At 34.3% G+C, this 22,665-nt stretch overlaps 1 protein-coding gene across 10 annotated transcripts in view; it reads left to right on the forward strand.

The window, feature by feature from the left end:
• The window catches only part of PSPC1 (paraspeckle component 1), a 64,444-nt gene that overhangs the window by 21,199 nt on the left and 20,580 nt on the right, over positions 1–22,665 (forward strand). For 3 of the 10 annotated variants that reach the window (XR_012622110.1, XR_012622111.1, XR_012622109.1), the window contains exons 7-8: positions 10,653–10,710; positions 14,850–15,019. The exons of 4 other annotated variants lie outside the window; for them this stretch is intronic. Coding sequence is in view for 1 of the 6 variants with exons in the window: in XM_074816088.1 (XP_074672189.1) it covers positions 10,653–10,710; positions 14,850–15,019; positions 18,350–18,535 (414 nt within the window). In the remaining 5 variants the exon portion in view is untranslated. Of the gene's footprint in view, positions 1–10,652; positions 10,711–14,849; positions 15,020–18,349; positions 18,824–22,665 lie in introns of those variants that run through there. 3 more of the 10 variants (XM_074816088.1, XR_012622112.1, XR_012622116.1) reach the window with 3 other exon arrangements.

Raw genomic sequence — 22,665 nt, forward strand, 5'->3', positions numbered from 1 at the left:
TTCTTAATCCATTTGGATTTGTTCACATGACCAGTTTCTTAAACTTTTGATTAAAACACCAGAACTGCCTGGTACAATGTATATTGTTTTCCTCAGTCAGAACTCTGTTTATTCAAATGATAAGCATCTGTCTTCATTCAAATCTACCTCATCTTGCTCCTGTTCTACAGTAAATGGCCTCCAGGTTCTATAAAAGTTCTAGCTGGAAAACGATGGAGCCTGGTTTCATGCCAGAAAGTTTCACTGACACTTGTTTATGTTTTGTATGTTTAAGTATGTGTGGACAGGCCAGAACTTTGTTGGGGAAATCTTAAACATTGAACTATTGTGATTGTAAGCAATGTTTGTAACATGCATAAAAGACTGCATGTGTTTGTTAGAAGTTTCTCCTACAGGACCTCTGTAGCAATGGAAAACTTTGGCTTTCTTCTTCCTTTTGGGAAATACTTGCATATTCTAATTACTTGGTAACTCAGATCAGTTATGGGATAGCAACTACAAATCAGATTTTTCTTTTTTTTTTTTTTTTATTACAACTTAGCATATATAATATCTACTTGGTGAGGAAAAATTCTTAATACAAAAGTCTGGCGAAGAATCGTATTTATCATACTGTGGCTATAACTAGTGCTGCTTTTAAAGTGTTCAGAGTTAATTTTGCAATGTTATATTCAACATTCCAGTTAAGAATTAGTTGGATTTTTATGTAAATGCTTCATGATAAAGGATATTCTTGGTAAACATTGATGACTTTCAATTAATCTCATCCTTGATATTGCATTTGGGGAAAACTCTTGTTTTCAATCCGTCCAATGTTCACTCTGTTTTAATATTTGCCTAGATTTATTTCCTGTGCAAGGAAAACTTAAAACAATGCTGCATTTTAGATCTCCCAAATGTTGTAACACAATTTTCAGTTAAATACTTTTATTGTATTTCTGCATGATGGTCCAGTTACCCAGACTTCATTACCAGTTACAGGCCTTCAACTCCACACCCACCAGGGTGAATTGTGGAGCGCATCTTAAATTTGCAACTTGTTCTGTGAAAGTAAGGTATCCTCCATGCCCCCATGGATGTGTTTTGATACTTAGCTACTCTCATGCCATTTTTAAAACTAAAATAAAACCAGATTACTTCTAAGCTGCAGCATAAAATTCCCTAATATGCCTCTGAAGATGTGTATATAGTGTGAATGTTATTATATTACATGTATTAATTGTGAACTTGGAGATACAGTGGATATTGCTTTCAGAAAGTAGTTTTGCAGGTAAGTAAAGAGTTAAGTGACTTAAATTGATGACAAATGAAAAAATACTTGCATTATGTTCAGCAGTTATTTGTGTTTTCAATTTCATTACTGTTGTTCAAAAAATGAAGCTAATAGAAGTGTTTTTATATATTGGTTCCATGGATTTAAAGTGGCTCTTAACTCTGGTGGAACCAAATTAATTGACAGAATGTTCTGATGAGGAAGCTGCTATTAGGAGAGTTAATATACAGATATCTTCCTTTCTTTTTTTTAAACGGTTTCCAGATCTGTTAAAGTGATTACCTTCTGTAAGCAACTTTGTCTTATGAAAAATTATGTCAGAATTTTACCTTAAAATATTTGAGAAGCAGAATTTTACCTTCCTTGTGAGTGTTAGTTGTATTTCGACAGAATACCTCTGTTCCTGTTTGCTCTCAAATGGTCAACAGCGATGGTGTTCAGGGGAAAAAAAAAAAAAGTCTTTGCAGTTAAATCCTTTGAGAGTGCTTCATCTGTGTAGCCATAGTCAGTGAAGGGACATGGCAGAATTTTCCTTTACCTGAACAGATGATGTAAAGATTATTGAATAGAGTCATAGAATGAAAATATTTTGATTTTTTTCCTAGCTACTGTTTATATGTCATTTGTGTGGGGCCAGATTTTACCTTATGTATACATTAATTTTTTGGCTGGTCAATGACATTTTCCACAAGTTTTGAGGGACATTTTTAGTCAGTTTTATTCTGTAGATGTTGTATATACAGTATTTTACTGTATTATAACAAATGAATTGGGAGAGGTGGGGAAAACCCTCGGAAATAATGGTATATTAATGCAGCGTTTTAAATGCAATATTAAAGTTCAGAGAAGTAGCAAGTAACTACAAGACAAAATAAGCAGAAAAGACATAAATTTCAATAGGGAGCAAAGTTCTATAATCAGCAGAGTAGGTACTATGGTAAATTTTGGCTTATGTTAGACTAGTTTCTTTTTTGTTAACAAGTTAGATTGTCATTTGAATTTTTGGCCTGTAATACAGCATTCTGAAAGTATGAGTTCCATGTAAAATGAAGCTGTAGTAGCTTATGTGATAAAAGATCTTTTAAAAGCACATAAGCTTTTTTACAAAAATACATTCATTCATGCTTTTATTCAAGTTACTGACTTCCAGGTAGTTTCTGTAAAAGATTGCAATTCTCAAGTTTAAGTTTAGTGTTTAAGGTCACTAGATAAAGACATTCAGAAAAATCTCTGTGGGCTTGTAGACACTTCTGTAGTAGTGATGGCCAGTTTTTAATATTGAAGATGAGTGAATATCTCTGCATCCAAATCAGTGACTCTGAAAGTGTCCATTCATGAAGGTTTATCCTACTGCCTTTTCTGGCTGACAGTAAGTATTCTTTTGTTCCCTTGTTCTGTGATGAAGACCAGTAATGATTATTCACATTTTTTTCCTATAATTTTTGATTTAATTTGTCTTTCCTAGTTCATTTGCCTTATTCCTATAGTTCAGAACAGTGGTTATTTTCTGCTTCTCATAACATAAGAGTGAGAAAAAACCTCTCTTATATAACAGTTGTAATTGTTTTGGACTGTTTTCCTAATCTAGTTTACTTTCTACCCCACACAAAGTTTGGGGAAAAAAAAATAATTTTTTTTTGACAGTATTTTAACAATTATGCTGAGAGTGACTCTTCACTGCGGACAGGCTTCACTCTACAGTATTAGCCATTTTCAGCTGATTTTTTTTCTTGAAAGAACTTCAACCAGCTCATAACTTGCCTTCTTGCATCAGTATTTTTCACAAGATTTTCTTAGTTTTCCGTTTGATAATTTTGAAGTAGTAGCTGAAATAAATTTCCAGGCTGGAACAAGCTCAGTGTGCCATATGGAGCTTGATGGGTAGCAGGAGTGTTTGGGAGTCTTTTGTGTTGTGAAAAGGAAATTTACTTTCCTCTTTCAATGGTGGCGTTTTTGTCCGTACTATATAAAAAGAAAATACGTTTTTTTAATCCAGTTTTACTTTTTGATTATGTAAGTATATACTCATCTTCTACAGGATGTCACAGGTTTGCTTTCTTAGAGGTGGAATTAAGTAAACCATTTTGGATTTAAAAAAAGATAAGAGAAAAGGGCACCTGGAATGCAAGTAGAATCTGGTAGATAAGATGATGGTTCTTCTGCATTACAAAGGAAAGAAGAACATGTGTATTGCTGCCTCTAATAAACAGCAGTCATATTTGGAAAGTATGAAATAGAATTTTTCATGGCCGAGATGCAAGAACAGGAAGTTAATGTACTGAAATGTCCTTTGACTTAGATTTTGAGGAAAACTTAAAATTTTACATGTCACATTGAAACTAGTCTTAGGAAAAAAGATTACTTGCAGCAATATCTTTTGAGGATACTGATTGTTCATTCTTGAATGTTTTCAACATCTGTAATCAGATTGCATTAATAAGACTTTGCAGCTGCTATAGATGACAGTCTTTTTGAGTACTAATGTGTACAATTAGATTTACATTATAGTTTTTAGTAAAAATACATTGCAGTTTCTGTGATCTTTCAGTCTCTTGATGCTCCGAAATTTGAGGGGCCTCTGTGTGGTCTCTGGGCTTCTTTTAGGTTAGCCTAGTGGTTGTCTCTTCTGTATTAAATAGTATTTTCTTTCAGGGGATTATTAAATGTTGCTAGTTAGTGATGTGTCCCTTAAATGTGTTTGTAATGTGAGTAATATTTGTGCAATTAAACTGCTTTCTTTCAAAAACTGTCAGTGTAGACCTGACTTAAACATCATGTGAGGGTTGATGTATTGAAAGTAAGTCAGCTTTTCTTCAGATTGGGTGTTGCATCCAGCTGTAGGAGGATGACTTTAAAAAACAAAACATGCTGGGAGGATCACAGTTATTTAACACTGTGTACTCTCCTGAAAAAAAACCCAAAACTTGCATGTTTTGGAAAGTAGAAGGTAGTGTTACCTAAGAAGGAAAGATCTTAAACTATCTTCCATCTTGTAAAGATCAGAAATGGCTGGTATTAAAATAAAGCTGAATTTGAGGGAATATGTAACTTTCTTTTTGAAAACAGTGTCTTCTAAATCTGTCAGAAGTGTTGACTGTGTGTGCGTTCTCTCTCTCACACACAAAACTGCAATCCATTTCCATCTTTTTCAGTGTTAATGTGTGTTAGGTGATGCACTGAGAGGCTTTTCAGTACTTAGTTAATGCAGTTGTATAATGAAGTACTATCCTACCCAATTCTTTATTACTTCTGTGTAAAATATGCTAGTATATGTTACAAGGTATATTAAGACTGATGTTTTTAATATGCTGTGGCAGCTGTCTTGCACATTAATATAAATTCAGGATTATTTTTTATTACAGTACATCTGTGATTTTAAAACACTGAGGTAAAATTTTTTTTTGTATTTTTAGAGAATAAGTTCAGCTTAGAGTAGTAAATATTTTTAGCTTGTTTTAACTGCGTTTGTTTTTTTTCTGTGGGGTTTAGATGCTGAGGACTACCCTCAGCAACTGACTGCTCTCCAAAAGATGTAGAAGGGAAATGAGTGAAGTCCCCACAGAAGATGAACACTTTTCTTGTTTGTTCCTAAAACAGAAAGCAGAGGACAAAGATGTAGTGCATGGAGGGTTTTCCCAAATACATTTGCTGTTAATTAATTTTAAAAGATATTCCCCTATTTCAATAACATTGATACTTCCTTTTCAATCTTACTGAAATAATGGAAATATTTAAGAAATGCACTGGACTAATAATAAATATTTCTTCCATAAGAGAAATCAGATTTTCTTTTTTTGGTCAACAGCTATAGTTGTTATTGTTACTACCATTAGGAATGTTTTTCGAACTTGAAGCATTTACTGGAATATATGTATCCGCATATATTTCACGCAGTATGTGTTCCTGTTTTTACTGATGTGATAGTTTTTTTAATGTTTAGGTTTTTTGATGGTGTAACTTAGTGAGTCTTCTCCATCAACTCTCTATTCATGACTTGAGTCACCGAGGAGAAAATTGGCTTTAACTCTGCTCTAACCCTGTTAGAATGTTTTTCTCAAAGACTGAGTCCTGTTGGCTGCCATTAAATCTAATGAAAATTCTTTTCATTAAACTTCCTATTTAAAAATAGGGATGTGTAGTTTTCTGTATGCTACATGTGTTACAGCTACTTACTTTAGTTGTTACCTAGTTTAATGTATTTGCTTGTGTAATTTTGTGTGAGGTGAGAGCTTACTTTTTTCCAAACTCCTGGGTGGGAGCAAGAATTCTATGAACTATTCAGTTCATAGAATTCTTGCATAGTTTAGGCTGGAAGAGATCTCTGCTATCATTTAGTATGACACCCAGTTCAGATGTGATTAGCCTTGGGTTTAGGTTGCAGTGCTCGGGGACACACAGAAATCTTAGGTTTTGACAGAAGATTAGTATTTTTCATTTAAAATTCTTTACTGTTACTGTGTGTGATGGAATAAAATTAACTATTTTTAGATATTGTAACTTTTGGATCTTACATGTAGATCTTAGTTGATGGATAAACCAAAGAGGGAAAGGTGACAAGAGGGGTGGGTGAAAGAGAAGGCTTTTATTACTTCAACTCATTGGTTGCAGCTTAACTTCCAGTGAGCTAGTCATTGAAGTGAGATAGTAGAATATTCTGAGGAAGACAAATAATGCACAATCAAAAGTAATCCCCCAAATTCTAGTTTTGACTGCCAAACTAGCAATTTTAATCACTTTTATGATTTATGTCTTTAAAATATAGGCACCTTTTCAGCAAGTTAAAATTTTGTTTAAGGATCTTATGCCTCCTGGAGAGGCCTTCGGCAATTTTTCTTTTCTAGAAAGAACTTAATGAAATAAATCAGTCTAGAAGGGAGTAATGAATTCTAGTAAGAGGAACAGAAATGTCATACCTATTTTGACAAATATAAAGTCTGCTAGAGAATAGGGTTCAGTTTCCATGTTAATGAAAACAGGTGAGAATCAACAGGGCTGTGATTTTTGCTCTACGCACAACACCTAGATAAAGTGCTAATTAAGTTTCGGATTTTAATGTGCAAGTTTAAATTTATGGGGTAAGAGTTCTTTTTTTTTTTATAAAGCATTTTTTTGATGCTATTTCTTAGTTTTATTTTGGTCACCATTTCTTAACTGAAAGGTGAGTGAATAGTCCTGTGTTAATTGGGAAGTGCATCTCCTGGCCACAAATGCTTGAAGAAAACTGTATGATCTGCTCTCTTCATATTTTTGTTGATATCCTGCTTTTTGCTGTTCTAAAATATTTCATGTGATATTTATTCCATACCATAATTTTTGCATCTTTATTTTGCATATTTATTCCATACCATAATTTTTGCATACTATGAATTTTGCACCTTTTGAAGGCAAGATTTTTTTACTTTCTTTGGGTTGCTGCGATTGTAAGGCCTGTTTCTGGGAAAAAGGTAGTATTGGTTTGTCAGTTAAAAAACCTCAGTTTTATGACTACTTGTATTTTTATTTTCAGTGTGAGAAGGGAATTGCATCTGATACATTCTCCTTAGGTGTCTTTTCAAAACAGTTTCATGGTTTTATAGAGTGAATTTAAAAATATCCTAATATATTTAAAAAATTTGGAGGAATCGTCTTGGCAGTTCTCTGTATACTTAGACTACTGGTATCAGTGGTGATTGAGGTTTAAGAATGTTGCACATGATATACCTTAAATGCTCAAGAATTCTTGTTTCTGATACTTGTAAAAAGGGTACAATCCATACTATGTTAATGTATAATATATATGTAATTTGAAAACTGGGTGTATTCAATATTTTTGTGTAGATCTACTTTTTACAGTTGACATTAAAATGAGATGGAATTGTGAAGAAACCTAATTTTAAATTCTTGTATCTGAAGTAATTAGCAAGTATGTTATAACTGCCATCATAGCAGTTTTTCTAAAAGCAGATTACTCAGATGGATGAGACCTTCTTGAGGGTTGCTTGCTTTAGTGAGTTCTGAAGTATTTTAGTAGAGTCCTGCAACAAGTCATTTGGAAAGCTTTCTTTTGAGTTTTGTAAACAGTTACCCTTTTACAATGGGATATTTATTCTTTGCTTCCCTTTGGTTTTTGGTTGTAGGTTTTTTTTTTTTAAATCTTCCCAAAGTTGAATTTTCACTTTACTACGCATTCTTTGTCTTACGGCTTTTTTTCCCCCTATAATTGCGTATCATCCATTTTTCTTGTTCTCTTCCAGTTTAAGTTGTTTTCCCAGGTACCGCGTGACTTCAGAGGTTCTTAATCGCCTCCCTACATATTTCTCTAGTAAAAGCTTAGCCCTCCTCTTTTGCTGCTCAATTTTAACTCCTTGTTATGGGTAGTTATGAGTGGCTTCAGGAAAGGGGCTGAAGCAGGCTGCTACTCAACAGAAGAATGGGCAGTCACATAGTGAGGAAAAGAAGCTCTGAGAAGATAATGCTATCATTGTTATGTTCTGCAAAGGGCTTGAGTATCCAAGAATGAAGCTCTCAGGTGGGCTGGAATATCAATCAGCACTGGTTCGGCTACTCTGTCATAGCTGCCTGTTGGTATTCCTTTCTCTGTCATATTTTTGGCAAAACCTCTGGAATAGCTAACCTAATTTACCTGCAGTAGTTTGTTTATGCTCACTAGTAAATAGCTGTCTAGGACATGACATGTGGGATATGAATGAATTTTTGTTATCATCAGGACTCCTGCAAATACAGGTTTTGGCAAATTATCAAAGTACATGTTTTTATATTTAATATGTCAAGCATTTAATTAATGATATATGCTGTCAGTTAAGATTTGAAATTAAGTATTTTCTCTGATAGGATTTATCTTAAATTTTCTAATTCCATGTTAACAGTATAGAAGAATTTCCCTGTACTGAAAATTCAAAAGAGCATGCTAAGTTGTGAACACACAACAGTAGGAATAATAATTCTTGTAGGCATGTTGATAGACTAACAGGCAGCAGAGATCATAAGGCATATTTATGGATCTTGAGTCTATAGCTGAAATGTTTTTAAATGGTAATAATTCAACACCAAAGTTAAAGCTACAAAATGGCAAATAATTACTTCATGTTTTTTGTTACAAAGGTTAGACTAGACTAAAAATAATAAAAATTACAGGTTCCTACCCCTCTTTTGTTGTACTTACTGTTAACTGAAGACTGGTAGCATTTCAAGCTGAGAAAAAAATGGTTTATTGCTAGGAAGTGTAGTGTGCTTTTTAAAAAAAGTATATGTTATAGCTTGCCAATGCTTCTATCCTTTGCAAAGAAAATTAAGTCCTAGTAACTAGTACAGCTTTATAGCTCTGTACTTAACATTCTTATCTAGCTGGTATTGTACTTGTCCCTGCCTTATATAGCACAGTTCTTGTTTAAAAAAAACCAACCCACCAACTTGCAGTTGAATCCGAAATGCATCAAGTAAGTTATGTGCAGTAATTCGAAATCTGATACTTTCTGTTGTAGCTAAAGAGTATCTCACAGCTATTTGTGGCATGTCCTATTTTCACATATGCACGCACTCGTGCACGCACAGTCTGATTAATGTAAACTGGTAGCCATGGTGGTTTTCTACCATGCTGGGCTAGGGATTAACATTAGGGATGATATACCACTTTTCCTTGTGCTGCTTCATGTCAGGGCTGAGGTGTAAAAGCAGACTAGTATCAACAAGGCTGCATGCTGATTTTGTGATTAACTCTTTGGTATCAACTTGTGGGTATGATGGATCCTAATAGGGCTGCTGATTTTACTTAAATGGTCAGTTGACATTACTGTGAAAGGTCTGATAAAGTAGTTGCATGTTTTGTTACAAAGTTTTAATGTGGGTTCTACAGTCAGAAGGAGAGGTCCTTAGTGTTCATCAATGGCCTTTCATAGCTGGACCTTAAACCCTGCCCGAGCCTTTTAGTTATGAGCCTGTACTATTCCTTTCCACACTAAGCCATATCTTTTGAAAATAGTGTATAATCTTCTTATGTTAAGTACATTCTCTAGGTTAATACGAGTTACTGGAAACAAATTCGACCTGAGAGCCTTTTGTCATGTATCTTATGACAGTGTCCCATACCAGGATATTTTTGCAGAACAATTGGCTCTGTTCTGTCAAATATTGGTGTCTGCTGCTTTAAGTATGTGAAGATAGAAGACTCGCGTTTGGCATCCCAAACATGACTGAAGGAAAAGGAGTTTTGTGAAACCATAAAAGAACTATGAATGTATTTTGATTTGATAGTATTTCTGTTTAAAGGTTGCTTTTAGCAAGGCTGATTTAGTTGCTTAGTATATGGAATTGTTGCAAAGTGCATCTGGACTTACACTCTTAAATCATAAGTGGAATGATTTTCAGAATCAGGTAAATGTTTTGCATATGATTATTCTCAGCACATCTGTGTTCGCTCAAGAGTGTAATAATAAATGTTAACATCATTGCAGAAAATTCACGAGAAAAAATTTTTTGCAGTGTTTCATTAGTTTTTATTTTGAACTGTGAATTTGTTTCTATTTCATCCTTTCGATGTAAACAGTAATACTAAAACCCTTTGGAATTATCTGTGATAGGTGTACTTCTTCCCCTAAGTAATGATTTTTGCCACTCTGGATACTACTATCTTTTGAGTATTGTTTCACAGCAGACCGTGGTTCATGATCAGTAATGTCAGAACTCTTTTGCTGTTGGATAACTGAGCATCAATTGAATCTGGATCTATTTGGCATGTTACTTGTCTGTTTAGTATAAATGCATGTTACATAGTTTATGTTGATACTATATGCTGGTTTCAAAAGGATGGTCAGTATCTGAACTAACATAATAGCATGATAGAATTTATCAAAAAATGTACCATCACCAAGTTAAAGCTATTTGAACAAAAATGAACTGGCAGGTGAAGTTTATATACCATAATGTAACACATCAGAGCTTGGTTTCCAATCAACATAAGCATTGAGTTGTGAAGCCAGATTGACTGTATTATTGAACCACGGCCTTTAGCCAGTAATGTAATAAGACCTTTTCATTTATGGTTAAAATGTAAATATACTTAGTATTAATAAAAAACCTGCATGAAGGTGGATTCATTTGCAGTTGTAACTATTTGGGAGCTTTAGACTGCTGCATCTGGTAAATGAAACTTGTGATATTTAACCTTTAGCATTATACAAAAATGTACAGCATTGCTATATTGAACTTATTATTCCATTTGATTTTATAAAAACAGGGGAGCATAGTTACCTTTATTCCTTGTACATTTTTGTAATCAATGGAAACTTTTGAAACTTGAAAATTTTTATGTTCATGGAGTAAATGGGAATGTTTTAAGTTCTAAGAATTATAGGTTGACCATGAAAACTATGTTTACTTTCAGAGAGAACAGGAAATGAGAATGGGTGATATGGGTCCTCGTGGAGCAATAAACATGGGAGGTAGGGATCTGAAGGAAAAAGGCTTCTGTAATGTAAAATTTCTTTTTCTTTGGGACTGTACATGTTACTCAAGCACTATTAATTAGTGACAACTACAGGTAAAAAGGAATAAACAGTATTAGGAAATGAAAACCCCTCACATATTTTGCTTCCAAACAGCTGTTTTCTTCCCCAAGGTGTATCTTTATTGTTTTGGCTGCCTGTGGGAGAAAAATGATGTGCAAGAAACAAAAAGGCAGGGAAAGGTGATACTCTAGAAATTATCTGATACAAAAAAAGAATTTTCTGTTCAGAAAGTATTTGGTGTTCTTTTGGAGGGACTACTTATACAGAGAAGTTGTGACTGTACTTGCATGCAGTGAAATGATGTAGAGCTTAAAATTGGTAAGTTTTTATTGATGCACCTGACAAAAGATTAATGAATAATGTGGTTGGTATTCTACTAATTTATTGCAAGTCTGTATTTGCAAATGTTTTCAGTTCACTTTTGTGACTTAAAATACTGTCACAGCTAAAAACATTACTGTGAAATCTAGAAAAGTACATTCTTAATAATTAGTGCTTGCTCTATAGATGCATACTGAAAGAGTTTGGAATCTTACTTCTCTAGAATATCTGCTTTTAAACAAGACTGAAACTTAGAATATTTCTTTAAAAAAGCAAATCTTACTAAGCTGTATTAACTGTCAATATGTATCTCTTGGAAGCTTCCTGTTCATTTAAAATAAGATGATAATTTAAAGAAAAGTTAATACTATATTTATGTATTTTAAATTTGAAAGTATACACAAAACTTAGTAAACATTGTTGCTTGACCTTTTGCATAATGTGAATTTATAGCCCAATGAATCTACTCAGTCCAGATTTTAAAATGTTACTCACCGTTTCCTTGCATTTGTTAATTGAGACACATTTATAGCTGCAAAATAGAAATAGGCTTTTTCTGTCAGTGAAGATGAAGAGCTTTAAAAATAATTCTAAAGGAAGACATTGTGAAGTTATCTACAAATAATAAGCTGAAGCATAAATTGTCACTAAATTTTTTATTTTATAGTTGTACTTTTGCATATTGCAGTCTACTTGAAAATTTCATTTAATTAGGAGACTCTGAAAATGTTAATACTGTGCAGTTGTCCAGATCTGCAAGATACACTTATGTACAGATTTTAAATGTGTGTTTATAGCAATAGATTCACAGCCCTTTTCTTGTCAGGTTTTAATGTTTGACAATGATGTTCATCATAGTCTTGCTTTGTAAGCTTTGTGCTATGACTTGATTTCAAACTTGATGCAAATGCTTTTAGCAATGAATTTGTAGTTCCAAAAGAAGTTATAGTAACAGGGAACTACTGTTTTAAAAAGGGAAACATATTCATAGTGAATAGGTAAAGATAGTGTTTGTTGCCACAGTATCTGGATTTTAGGTTAGCTAAGTGTAGAGATTTCTTTTTTTTGTTTCTCCAGCCCATTAACAACCCCACCACTACAACCAAAAAAAATCCAACCCCAAAAACCTGCAGTAGACCTTTAATTGTTGATCTTAGCTTCCTTTCTCAACATTTCTGTTAGAATTGTAACTTTATTTTTAATTGGCCTTTACCTGTGCCATTTGCAGTTTTTTTCATCATATATGACAGTGGGGAGCTGGAGTATCTTCAGTAGTGGAAATACCTGTGTGATAGTGTTATTGGAAATCAAGGTACCTTAATTAGTTTTGGGATGACTTGTGCAGGACCACTCATTTTTTGCAGCAGACAAGTTCTGAGAGAATCTATATGTCTCATCATAGCACTTAACTGGATCTGTAATGCTACATGCAGCTTAGACTTTTCAATACGGGGGAAAAAAAAAAAAAGGGTTTTTTGGGAACTATCTCTGCATTGATGAGGATTATTGACCATGGCTTGTTGCCAGCTGTGCCGGACCTTGGCATGTGCACTTTGGACACTTAGCGCGTACTTTTTCAGCCCTCTGGATTCCAGAAAAAGACCTTTTCTTAGTGTCTGTGCATTGTGGCATGAACACTCGTGACTGCTTTCCATCTATTGCTGAACCTGGTCCAGTGAATTAACTGCCAACATCAATGTACCACAAAAAAAGAAGGGACAATCAAGTGGTTAGCTCTTAGGGTCTGCTTTGGAGCTAGGAGGACCTCTGCGGTATAGCTAAATGCTGTAGCCGCCTCTTGCTAAAACTGTGCAGGGCTCCACTCTCTCCTTGCATTACACTCCCTGTCCTCCTGTCTGAGCTGACTCTGCCTGAAACTGACTTAATAATACAGAGGTTTGATAGTATAGGTCACTGTACATCACCCTGGAAGCAATATGGGTGTGTTTGTATGATATGGAGGATAAGAAATTTGTTGCAGTTGAAGGGTAAGCAAACACTACTTGTGTGTGGCCAGCTAGCTAAGGTTAATTAGGTTGGTAAGCAAGCCAAAAACGTAATTGAGCATTGTCTGCTTTTAGTAAATGGCACTATTACCAGCACTAAGCGCTGCCAATCATGATAGTCCTGTAGAGTACTTCTTGCCTCTGAAAATAAAGGTTTCTTCTTATACTGGCAGTTTAGACTTCTTTTTCTTTCCATATTTAGTCACTGAATCGATGACACTAAAAACCACTTTTAGGACATACTAAACTATAATTGTTTTAAATTGTAGCACAATCTACCTGCTACATTAACTGATCATGCTTATGGGTAGGTAGGAAGTATCCGACTTGCGCATACTTTTGTTTTGGCTTAGTGTCATAGGGAGAGGTCTTGGAGTTTCTTACTACTAAGCTCATTTGAGTTCTGCTTTTCAAAATGACAGGATTTTTCTCTTGTCAACATGCTACCATGTTGCATGTATTGTTTTTGCTAAGCAGTTTGAAGTTGGCACGTGTATGATCAAGTGCAGATCTGCAATTTTAGCAGCAGTATCTTGGATGCAGTGATTTTACTGACTGCTGTGATATGTGAACTCAGGGCAGGTAATAAAGATGCAATTTTGCATACCTGCAGATATACTGTATCTGTGCTAAATGGCCTGCTTACAATGATGTACATTTATATATTAATTACTGAAGAAGTTACGGTTGTGATGAGGTGAGAGGTTGATTTTTGAAATAAAAATAACAGGTTTATTAGTCTAGTAAGTAATATGCCACATTTCTTGATACTCTTGTATGTTGTCAGGACTTAAACCATAGGCTACAGTCCAAAGGCGTGTCTTCTTTCATTATCAGATTTTAGATGCACACTTGGCTGAAAAGGGTGGACTATTGCTGGAGGGCAGGGACTGCATCACCACCAGTTGTAAAGCTGATGATATAATAGCAGATGTTAAAATATATATATAATCAGACTTTTCTTCCTTATAACAACATGAGAAAATGTTATGAAAGCTATTTTACCTACCTGTTGAGTATGTTAGTGGGTACTGGCAGAGTGGTGTTTCCTAGTGCAATGTTATAGGTAAATAATCTCCTCAAAAGATGTTTTTAAGCTTTTCTTCTACCTCTTGCTGTGAATCAGAGTTTTGGAGGAGACTGTAACTTTCAGTTCTAACAAAACTTCCCTTAGTTTTCTGGTGCTTACTGTAATAAAGTATATTTAAATGAAGATTATTTATGCCATATTACAAATAATTTATTGCAAAGTTGAGTACCATCTTTGGTATTGCTTTTAGATGTTAGAATACCCTGTAACACTATATACAATTAGCATAATACTGGTAGATCAGTTCTTGCAAATGTATATTTAATATGTTATGATCCCTAAAGAGCCAAGTTGTTTTATAGCTGCTAATTACTGCAAAATCACTTGAGATTTTTGCTAACTTGTGGTGTGTATACTACATATATATGCTATATGAACACTCCAAATCCTGCACAGAAACTGTACAGCTATATTTAGCTGTGAAGTTCAGAATGTTCAAATACATGAGGCAGATTATGTAATGCGAAATAATAGGGATTAATGAAAATCTGTTTAAAAGCAGATGATTGAGATAAATGTACAGTCTCAAAGAATGTATTTTTTTTATTTCAAGTATTGGAAGTCTTGTACATTTGGCTTTTTAAATATTGTAAATTGTTTGTTTATTCTTGTAAAATTCAGATAGGACAGCTCTAAGTATAGATTGTTTTGCATAGATGCGTTTAGCCCAGCACCTGCTGGTAACCAAGGCCCTCCTCCAATGATGGGTATGAATATGAACAACAGAGGAACTTTACCTGGCCCTGCAATGGGTCCTGGTCCTTCCATGGGACCAGAAGGAGCTGCAAATATGGGAACACCAATGATGCCAGATAATGGAACAGTGGTAACGTATCACAAATTTAATTACTTTGAATAGCTGTCATGTCTCATGGCCCATTTTTGTTACCAAAGATATTTTCACACTTTTTGAATCTGTTTTGAATCTGTTAAAAGTAATTGATAAAACTTGTTCATGCAAATAATTTATAACATGGAAGGGAAATCTTTATTTGATATTACTGTGAAAATCCTACTTCCCTTAGGAACAGGATGAGTTCTTTGATCAGTAACCAGACTTTAAGTTGAGGTTAGAATGTACCGCACTCGTGGCAAAACTGTGCATGTATGACCTGTCATGGAAAACTTAGCGATAAAAGGAAATGACTTCTGTGAAATGAAGAAGGAAGAACATAGCAGAGTAATCTGTAAATTTAGGCATTTGCTGTTTTTTCTTTTGTGAAACTAAATTTTTTGTCCTAGCTTGTTGGGAGTTCTGATGAACAGTTAAATGTTGGAAGCTATGTAGTGTGAAGATATCTTTGTGTAAACTATTTAATTTTTTTAAAGCAACTTTAGTGGTTTTTTGTATTTCCTTTCTAACACTGTTGAAAGCATGAGATTATGACAGTAATTATGTCACTTAGAAAATACTGACACCTGTTAGGGATAACTGTCATATCAATACAGGAAGAATAATATTGCCCAGTTGCCAAGGGTGGTAGGGAATGTCTTGTATACATCTGGAATTTTTTATCAAGAGCAGATATTCCATTGGGATGCAGTTAAAGCACTAGCCATTTTTGCTCTGTTCTCATAGCAAGTCCCTTTTCCTAGCTGTAATGTCTTATGTAGAGAAACAACCGTATAATTTTTAATCTTGATTTTTACATATTTTTCAGTATTATTATGTAAATAGAAATTTTGGGATGTTCTAGTGGTAGCATGATATAAAGGAGTATAAGGTATAAGCAGTGATTCCATTATAGTTTTATTGGAACACAGAAGCATTTTGTAGCTGTATTTTTTTATATATGCTTTTTCAGCAGTATCCATCTGTGATTGAACAATCTGTATAAGGAACTCTGGACAAAATCCTTTGTTCCTTAGAGGAAACGTAAGATTTTGATTGAGTACAAAATACGTAATGAGTCTGGTCTTTACCAGTTAAAGGATAGGATCTCACTTCACATCATAGGAGCCAGCTCATTTTATCAGTTGTGTCGTTTCTCACAAAGATGAGGGGATGCTTTTCACAAAATGCTGTTTTCAGAGATGCTTTTGCTGGAGACTGTTGTATTGCTGGTCACCTCTGGAACATTCTCTTGTGATTAGACACTGAAAAAGAGATTTAATGAAAAGACCATGCTATCTATCTCAAACTGTTGTTTTTCTACAAAAAGTCATTCCAGGTATGAAAATGAAGGGAATATACTGACAGTTCAAAATGCATGTTTTAAAACAAATATTTTTTACTTCCATTTTCTTCTGCATGCTACTGAAGGACAAATTAGATGCCATTCCCACCCCCCCACCCCCACCCCCCACTTTGGACTTTTAAGGTTTTTAATTAAGGGTGCAGGCCCCTACAGAAAGGCATGGCCATATTGTATCTTCCCTGTTGTTGAAAGACACTTTAAAGATCCTTTAAGGGTTGTCTACTAAAACACTGTAAGAGTTAATTTAAGTTTCCACTGAGGGAAATGGAGAATATGCTTTATAAACCAGAAATACAGTTTTCATTTTTTCAATTGGATGTGTTTCTGAAGTCTTTAGGGGAAAGTTGAAACAATCTTCTTTTTGTTCTACAGTCTTTTGAAACATAGATTATCTTTGAACATAACTTCTTAAAAATAGCTTTTTTCCTCCCATACTTTACTGTAGGTAGGTAATTACTGTGGTTTTCTTGTTAGCTGGAGAGAGGGATCCTTGTTGGAAAGAGAACTTGACTTTTTGTCAATAAGTCAAATGCTAAAAATTATCAGGAGTATGTGATAAGCCATTTGTTGAAATTCATATCCACTGCTAATAAGCTGGTAAGAGTTAAAGATAAATTCTGAACAATTTTTAACCAGTGCTGCAGATTTTAAGGTACTTTGGTGCAGTAGTAGATCTTTATGCAGCTGTTGAAGTAACTTTTTCCTTATTCAGTGTCAAATTTTAAACAATGCACCTATATGTAATTATCTAAGTTGCATATCTTTTCATAAAGATATAATGCTGTTTTTAAATAATACATATACATGAATTAGCAGACTTTAGAACTGTTGAGCACTACTACTATTATGGAAGTTAGACTTTCAGAAGAATTGGTCTCTGATTTGGGCATATAAATAAAAGTGCTAGTCTTGAATATTCTTGTTGAACTTGAATACCTGGGCAGTTAACCTAGATCTCTGTACAGAAGGAATTTCTTCTGAAAGCGTAACTGTCCTCAACAGGTGACTGATGAGTTATTTCAAGATCTGATTGTACCGTATATCTATGCTTTTAATGGTTTATGTTATGTTGAGTTAATGTTTTAAATTTCTTCATGTGGGGTTCTATTTTTAAACACTTGCATAAATACTAAACTGTAAGTGCTCAGATGCATGTTTTCTGTTTTAGGTCTTAATTCTATAGCCAAATAAATGCTGTGTAAGCACATATACCTTTATTAGTACTAGGCACAGAACGAAGGAAAGTAAATGTGGAACATTAACTGCATTTTCATCTTATATTGATATTTCAGATTAAGCTTTAGATTTATATCAAGATTTTTTTTTTAACTAAACATAGTCCATTTATGCGTTTTGTCACTAGTTGTGTCAGTTTATTTGGACTAGGTTTTAAAAGTTTTAAAACTAAAGATTCCTAAATGCAATACAAAAGGCTGACTCCGGGTAGTATGGACTGAAATATCCACAGATATGTGGATATAAAGTCTTTAGGTTATATTGCTATTAAAAGAGTACACCTGCAGTCTCTAGATATACAGAAGCTGGTGGTTTTTTCCCTAGTTTGACAATATTTCTGTGTCTAATTTATTTAAGGGAGAAGCATTGTAGTTGGTATGTAAGGCAGAATAGGCTCAGGTATAAAATTGTTTGCTGTGTCTTCTGTTACATAGAGAATACGTATTGCTTCCAATGTGCTTGAAAGGATGAAGTTACAGTCAGCACCAGAGTTGGTCTTAATACTTAAGTGTTTAATTTTTAATTTACTTTCCAAAGTTGGAGCATAACATTAGCACTCTTTAATTTCCAGCTCTTTTTCCATAATAACTAATTGAATTGCTCCTTTCTTCCCTCTATGTGTGATCCTGATTCTGCTGGACTATCTGCTGAACTTCATGACAACATCACTTGTGGTTTTTGTTGTAACTCACATTTGGCATGTTCCAAATGGACTTTATTAGCATAATGAGAGATTCCCTCAAGGAGGTCCATCACAGATGGGTTCACCTCTGGTTAGTAGAACGGGCTCTGAAACTCCTCAGCCGCCAATGAGTGGTGTAGGTGCCGTGAGTGGTGGACCTGGTGGCTTTGGTAGAGGAAACCCAGGGGGCAACTTTGAAGGACCTAACAAGCGTCGCAGATACTAAAACTTATTTCATTCCTTACTGTTTAGAAATTCCAGTAAAACTATACAGTGATATGCCTTTATAATTTTAGCTGTTATCTGGAAACGGTTTTATTGTTATTGTAGTCTTTAAAACAGTTTCTTTTGTAAAACTTCTTTTGTATTCAGTCATAGGCTTTGTAGTATAGAGCAGAAATGATGCGGATCATTATGTAAGGCAATGTGTTTGTGACTAGCAAAATACAATGTGTGACTATGCTGTAAAACGTGCAGTTATCTGATTACAATAAAATATAAAAATCACTTGAAAGGATTTTGGGAATGTTATTACTAATGCTGGGTGAGAATAATTTAATGCTTAATTATAAGTGGCATCATTTTCATTCTTATGTAGTTTCTACTATGTGTCAAGAAAGTTCCATTCTTAATAGTGAATGTTTAGCGAAACTGCATGTTGCAGTACATACTATGAACAATTTATAACACAACTGCTTTTGTTTGTTTTGACTTCTGAAGAGCATCAAATTTTATACAAAGTGTTCTTAAGGATACTGTGTTCTTGCATCTCAGTCTCCCTTTGCAAATTTAGTCACAACAGGCTTATCAGCGGAGTATATCTGTTACTAATATTACTGGAAAATTTAACCCGGGGGGGAAAAAACTTTGGAAAAGGAATCTCTGTGTATGCTTTATTCATAACAGTATGAATGAATTTGCCTAAACCCTACTTCTGCAGAAGAAAAATTGTTGTGACATCTGTGTGTTCTTCTGATCATTAAAGTACGTTGCTATTGCAAGGAAGGAGACACTTGTGCAAGCTGGTTTAATGCCTTCCACTGTGTAATGCATCATTATATGTTACCCCCAGTGGCTGGTTTGAATAGAAACAAGTCTGTTATCAATGATTAACTGTTTAATTCAGAGGCTAATACATGTTTTCCAGTTAAAATAATTGTTCACTTAGGGTAATAACGCATTTAGAAAGATTGCACATGAGTATTGATAAATAGTTTACAGAATGATGAATTTTAAAAATACCCATTTCCAACACAGCTCAAACTAGATTTGCTGATTGTGTCTTAAAGCATGATAAAAGCTATTAGGAAGCTTATTATGATTTGGATTTTGTCAGTCATGGAAGATGATGGAAAAGACCTATTGGTTCTATTCCTGTAATGGCAAGAAAGTAGGGGTATTTTTTGTTACTGTTGCTTTTTTCTTGTGCAAAATAGTTGTAAAATATCAGTGTTCTGTTTTTATCAGTTCACTTATGTTTTCAGAAATAGAAATTAATGAAATTTATCTGCATGAATAGTGATACTAAGTTGTTTAAAAAGCAATTTGAGATAACATGCCCTAATGATATCAAAATGATATATATGTAGCTCAAAGCATGGGATGCAAGCAGCAGAGAGAGCATGTATGTGTTACTTCTTAATATAGCAGTGATGGTCTTGGTGAATTGAATTATGAGCAAATGGGTAACAGGAAAACTGCAGCACTGCTGGCATTTTGGGAGTAAGTTTATTTAAATTGCCAGTGTTATATGGCTTAAAATAGAAATAGTTTTCATACAATTCAGGAGTTATCACGTGGGTAGGTCCTCACTTGTGTCATGTGCAACTACTAAGCATTTTCCTCTAGACTGTGTTTCATGTTGCCCTTTTGTGCTTGAGATACATGCCACACTTTATTGTTTGCAGCGCAATAGTGAGTTAGGTTTAAAATCTGAAATACTCTTTCCCTTACTTATATGTATCACGTTACAGCACTCATTCTTCCAAAAAAACCCTGCAACTGGTTTTACATAGCACACTATTCCTAAAACGCAACATTTGGGGGAAATTGCTGTTTTTTCACAAGGTCTAAACTGGTGTTTACATATAGCAACTACTTAAGCTCTCTGCTTTGGTATACTGCTTTTAGTGGAAAATGCAGTTTACACTGGTGTCTAGTAGTGTCTAAATATTACTTCTGTCTCATCTTTTCTGTCCTTATACATTGTGGTTTTTATGGGGATCGAGAAAGTACTGGTGTGAGTTGGTAATTCTAAACTGTAAAGATGTAAGTGGAACATGTTCTAAGCATTACTTGAACTAGATTCAAGAGGTCTCTTCAGTTTTTCAAAGGGAAAGGCTGTGTCATTCAGGTGTTCTGGCTAACTCCTGTATTTGTTTAGATATACACACACCCTCATCCTTGTAGTATCTGAGTATGTTTCAGAACTACATTAAAGATTACCAAATCTGCAGAAAGTGGTTCATTCTTTCCTTGCCAGCCTCATGCTATTTTAAGTGCATGTTTGTTGCACTGCATTTTTGCCAGCAAGCAGAGGTATGTATGTATTTGAAAGTTGTAGATTTTAAGTAATATTGGTGATTTTCGTTCTGTAGTTGTGAGCTGCCCTTCCCGTAAAACTGACTTGGATGGCTCTGCTGCATGGTAGCAGTGGATTTGTCTGCTGTCCTTATTGCAGAAAATCATCTAATCATAGAACACCAGGTTGGAAGGGACCTCAGGGATCATCTGGTCCAACCTTTCTCTCGTTTTAAATATTGGTGAACCAAGCCTTTAAATCCTAAAAAATAAATACTGAAATGTTGAGTTTGGGTACGCTTTAAAGATTTCATGAAGAATACCCTTTGTAGCTGATGACAGGCTGCCAAATTCTGCTCTTAATAAAAGCTTTCTTAGGGCTGCCTGGCCATGTTGATTGTCCACAGCTCCACTGTAAAGACAGTGATTTTTGTTTTGCCATATGTGGTAGTAACTGACTAGCTATATGATAAACACAGAATTTTGTTAAAAAAAGAATGATCCCAATTTGTTTCCTAAAAATGGTGTGTAGATGTGGCCAAGCAGTGTTTTTGCTTGAAGGTACTGCCTGTGTGCTGGAAGTGATTCATTTTTCTTGTTCTTCATCTGACCAATCAGTATTATTTTTTTCTGTGTACACACGTACTTAAGTTTTTAACTATCTTTGGTTTGTTTGACTAGAAGGCACGGTGAAGTCTTGACTCTTTCTGCTATATGGTGTGGTAAATAAAATAAGCCTGGAGAGGATATGAAATTGACTACAGTGAACTTACTTTTGGTTGTACTGACTGAGTTTTTACATTATTCCTGAAATTTCAGTCTAAACTGCTTAATTTTCATGTGAGATACAATTTTAATACTTAAATGTAGCAAAGCTTTACTTTTCCATTTAAGTAAAAGAAATACAACACCACCAGAATCCAGCTAGTCTAACTGCATTTGCATTTATCACCTCACTCATTTGAAGGGGAGCTATTGGGCATTTAAAAAAAATAGAAATAATTTTGATTGTGAGTTAGTTTCTTTGTGGTTCTGTCCAGCGTGCTCATTAGATAAAGCACATTGATATTTTGGGAAACTTGGTGGTGATTCAAATATATTTAACTGTATGTATTTCCTAAGAAAAATACAAATTACTATGGATTACCTGGAAAAAAAATTTCTGACCTTAAGTTGTTTTATTTATTGTCTACATCTATTTTATCCAATTAGACATAAAGATATGATGAATTGGAGACTCTTATTAGAACAAAAGATTAAAATAGATGGGAAGAAGACAATATGAACTGTTAGGTTCATTTAATTTTAACCATAATCCAATAAGATTTTATAGTATGCATTCTTTGAGGAGCATTCTGATTTAAAGTATACTGTCATTTTAAAATGTTATACCAAACTATTTTTTCCCCTTTTCCACTTTTGATTTCAGATTCCTTTTAAACTTGAAAAATAGAATAATCTGTAATTACAGATTCCATTGAAAGGTACTAAATACAAATACATTGACTTTTATGAGGTACTGATTGTTAAAACAGTCACAGTCTGCCTTGAGATAACTTGGCTCAAAAATGCAGAAATAACCAGTCTAAAGGAAGATTCTCATGTGAAAAACAATACCTTGTAAGCCTTTTGAAGGGAGAATATGCTTTGAGGTGAGATGTTCAGCAAATGAGTGGTGTGCTCTGGTGGCATGAAGCTGATTTTACTTAAGCATGTTGTGGAAACTAATTTTTTGGCATATTAATATATATTTTTTTGGACCATAATTCTTCCCTTCTCAATGAAGACAAGTCAAAATAAATGGGAATTGAACTATTAAAATGGCAGGGAAGGCTG

Source organism: Strix aluco, chromosome 2 (assembly GCF_031877795.1).
Source record: "Strix aluco isolate bStrAlu1 chromosome 2, bStrAlu1.hap1, whole genome shotgun sequence".
NCBI lineage: Eukaryota > Metazoa > Chordata > Aves > Strigiformes > Strigidae > Strix > Strix aluco.